Source organism: Austrofundulus limnaeus, unplaced genomic scaffold (assembly GCF_001266775.1).
Source record: "Austrofundulus limnaeus strain Quisiro unplaced genomic scaffold, Austrofundulus_limnaeus-1.0 Scaffold238, whole genome shotgun sequence".
NCBI lineage: Eukaryota > Metazoa > Chordata > Actinopteri > Cyprinodontiformes > Rivulidae > Austrofundulus > Austrofundulus limnaeus.
The window spans coordinates 419,860-422,600 of NW_013952640.1; the positions used below are offsets into that span (position 1 = coordinate 419,860).

The 2,741-nt window shown below is 40.5% G+C and overlaps 1 protein-coding gene across 1 annotated transcript in view; it reads left to right on the forward strand.

Moving 5' to 3' along the window:
* The window catches only part of LOC106525714 (T-lymphocyte surface antigen Ly-9), a 9,237-nt gene that overhangs the window by 3,140 nt on the left and 3,356 nt on the right, over window positions 1–2,741 (forward strand). Inside the window, exon 5 of the mRNA XM_014020038.1 lies at window positions 2,552–2,651. Coding sequence (XP_013875492.1) covers window positions 2,552–2,651 — 100 coding nt within the window. The remainder of the gene's footprint in view (window positions 1–2,551; window positions 2,652–2,741) is intronic.

Genomic DNA, 2,741 nt, shown 5'->3' on the forward strand with positions numbered 1-2,741 from the left:
ATCAAGTCGAGAGCTTTTTTTGCGCCCCTCCATATCCACCTCTCGCCAAATTTGGGAAAAAAAGACGGCACAGAGCGAGGCTGTGAGCGCTCTGTGAGCGCTGTGTGGTCCTCACAAAGATAGAAAAACGTGTGTGTGGGATTAGACACGCGATGAAAATTGCTTTTTTTTTAATCACGTAGCACCGATGCGACAGCTTTGAGCTACTTTTTCTTTCTTTAAAAGAAAATGCAACAGGTGAAGCCACAGCATGGTTACCTTATCAATAATTACTTTTATATATTACAGCAAGAATCACCAACACAGACCCCGCGTGCGACCAGGTCCCTGTGAGTCCAGTCATGTTCCAGTCAAGTCCCGTTCAGGAGCACCCTAAAGGGCCCAGATTATAATCGATCTTTAAAATGTGGTAAATAAATTATTCTCATTGACTGAGAGGAAGTTTTTTGAAAGTTGCATTTTTAACTGTTATCCTTTACATCAGTGGTTCCCAACCCTGGTCCTCAAGGACCCCTATCCAGCATGTTTTACTTGTTTCCCTCCTCTTCAGCAGGTCTTCAGAAGATTGTTAATCACTCATTCATTCAAACCAGGTGTGTCAAATCAGGGAAACATCTAAAAATCACTGCTTTAAATGTTGACCAACACCTCAAGAGCTTCTCTGAGCTTGATGAGACATTTTCAAAATATAATATTGATTCAGTTTTATGTTTTCTAGTATTGCCTCTGGAAGCCATTGATTCTTTGCCATTTATTTGTAAATAATAAATCAGATAACCTGTGTTAAAGCAGTGATTCTCAACCCTGGTCCTCAAGGACTCCTTTCCTACATGTTTAGATGTTTCCCCGATTTGACACACCTGCTTTGAATGAATAAGATAAGATAAGATAAAACTTTAAGATAAGATAAAACTTTATTGATCCCACAGTGGGGAAATTTGCACATTACTGCAGCTCAATACAGGAGAGGGTGAGATAGAATAAAGAAAAATAAGTAAAAAAGGTGATTAATAATCTTGTGAAGACCTGCTGAATAGCAGGGAAACAAGTAAAACTTGCTGGTCAGGGTGGGGCTGGAACCTGTCCCAGCTGCCTTTGGGTGAAGGCAGGGGACACCTGGACAGGTCTCCAGTTCACCAGAGACACCTGGACAGGTCTCAGTCCACCAGAGACACCTGGACAGGTCTCCAGTGTCCATCAGAGACACAAAAGAGACAATCAACTATCCACACTCTGTCACATCTAGAGTTACAGAGAAGAGCTCCAGAAGGTTTCAAACTGAGAACTCTGGACTCAGATCATCTGCTGCTGCACAGAGTTAATCACTTATCAATAATAATTTACTACGATAAATTATTATTGATAATTATCATAAGGAGTCCTTAACTTTAGGATGTAGTTAGGCAATTAAATATTCACATAATGTAAATTTATTACTATAATTGAAGGTGAGTCATGTAAAATTGATGTTTTTATAAAACAAGTTGCCCCGCCACCACCACCACCACCAAAACCATTTTCCTAGGGGAAACACTGGTGTTTATGGGGATTTTGGACCATTCTTCCAGAAGCACATTTGTGAGGTCACATCCTGATGTTGRACAGAAGGCCTGGCTCAGTCTCTGCTCTAATTCATCCCAAAGGTGTTCTGTTAGGTTGAGGTCAGGACCAGTCAAGTTCATCCACACCAGACTCTGCCATCCATGTCTTTATGGACCTTACTTTGTGCACTGGTGCACAGTCATTTGGATGGGTGAGCAAATACTTTTGGCAGCATAGTGTAGTTTAAATTGGCCCCATCCGAYTCCAGTGTGAACAGTCCACASCCCTGAAGCAACCCACAGAAAAAGACATGATGTCACCAGTAGCACGCTGTGTTGACAGAAGTTAAAGCTACATGTTAGCATGTGTGGATCCATTCTGAAGCTGCTGTGCAGTCAGAGCAGACTAAACTGCCGGGCTTGTTTCCAGTGTTTACATTTGATCTTAGCACTTCCTGTCTGTTGCAGGAACTGGACTTCAGGAACAGGGGTAACATCATGAAAGTAGGATCAATACGATCTGATACCACCACTAGTATCATATGTTCATGTAGACTCCAAACCATAGGATTTAGTACCACATGTGAAAAAGAGCTGAACAAATCTGATCTGTCACCATCAGACTGCTATAAAGAATTCAGATATGGGTCAGTTTTGCCTGCAGTGTGAATGTAGCCTTATTCTATTATTCATAGGATTATTCAAGCACAAATAATAATCTCAAGTTATTCAGTATGAGATTAGGGCAAATTTAGTGGAAATTTGATTCGTCTACTTTGACATGAATGCTGAAATAAAAAATAAAACTTTTAGGGGCTAAACATATCAAATAAAATATCAGCTAGTTAGAACCAGTGTAGTGTTTTTGCTATTCAAAAGATAAAATGATTCCTGGTGGTCTGCTAAGGTGGTCCAAACAGCTTTTTATTAAATTTTCACTGGTGAGAAAAAGTCATATTTTTGTGGTATGTCACATAAAGTGTGTTTTAGTAACAGTTTGTTTTTTGCAGGAGAACAGTTCAGAAATAAGAGAGTTCAGCTGTGAGATGAAGAATCCAGTCAGTCAGCTGAGCAGCCCACCCTTCCCCAACCCCATCGCTAACCCTAAGAGTAAGTCCATGCCTCAAAACTAACTTTTACAATCAGCTTGAAGTCTGTAACTCTGTCAGCTTTAGAAACAATGGGCCTCATGCAAGAACT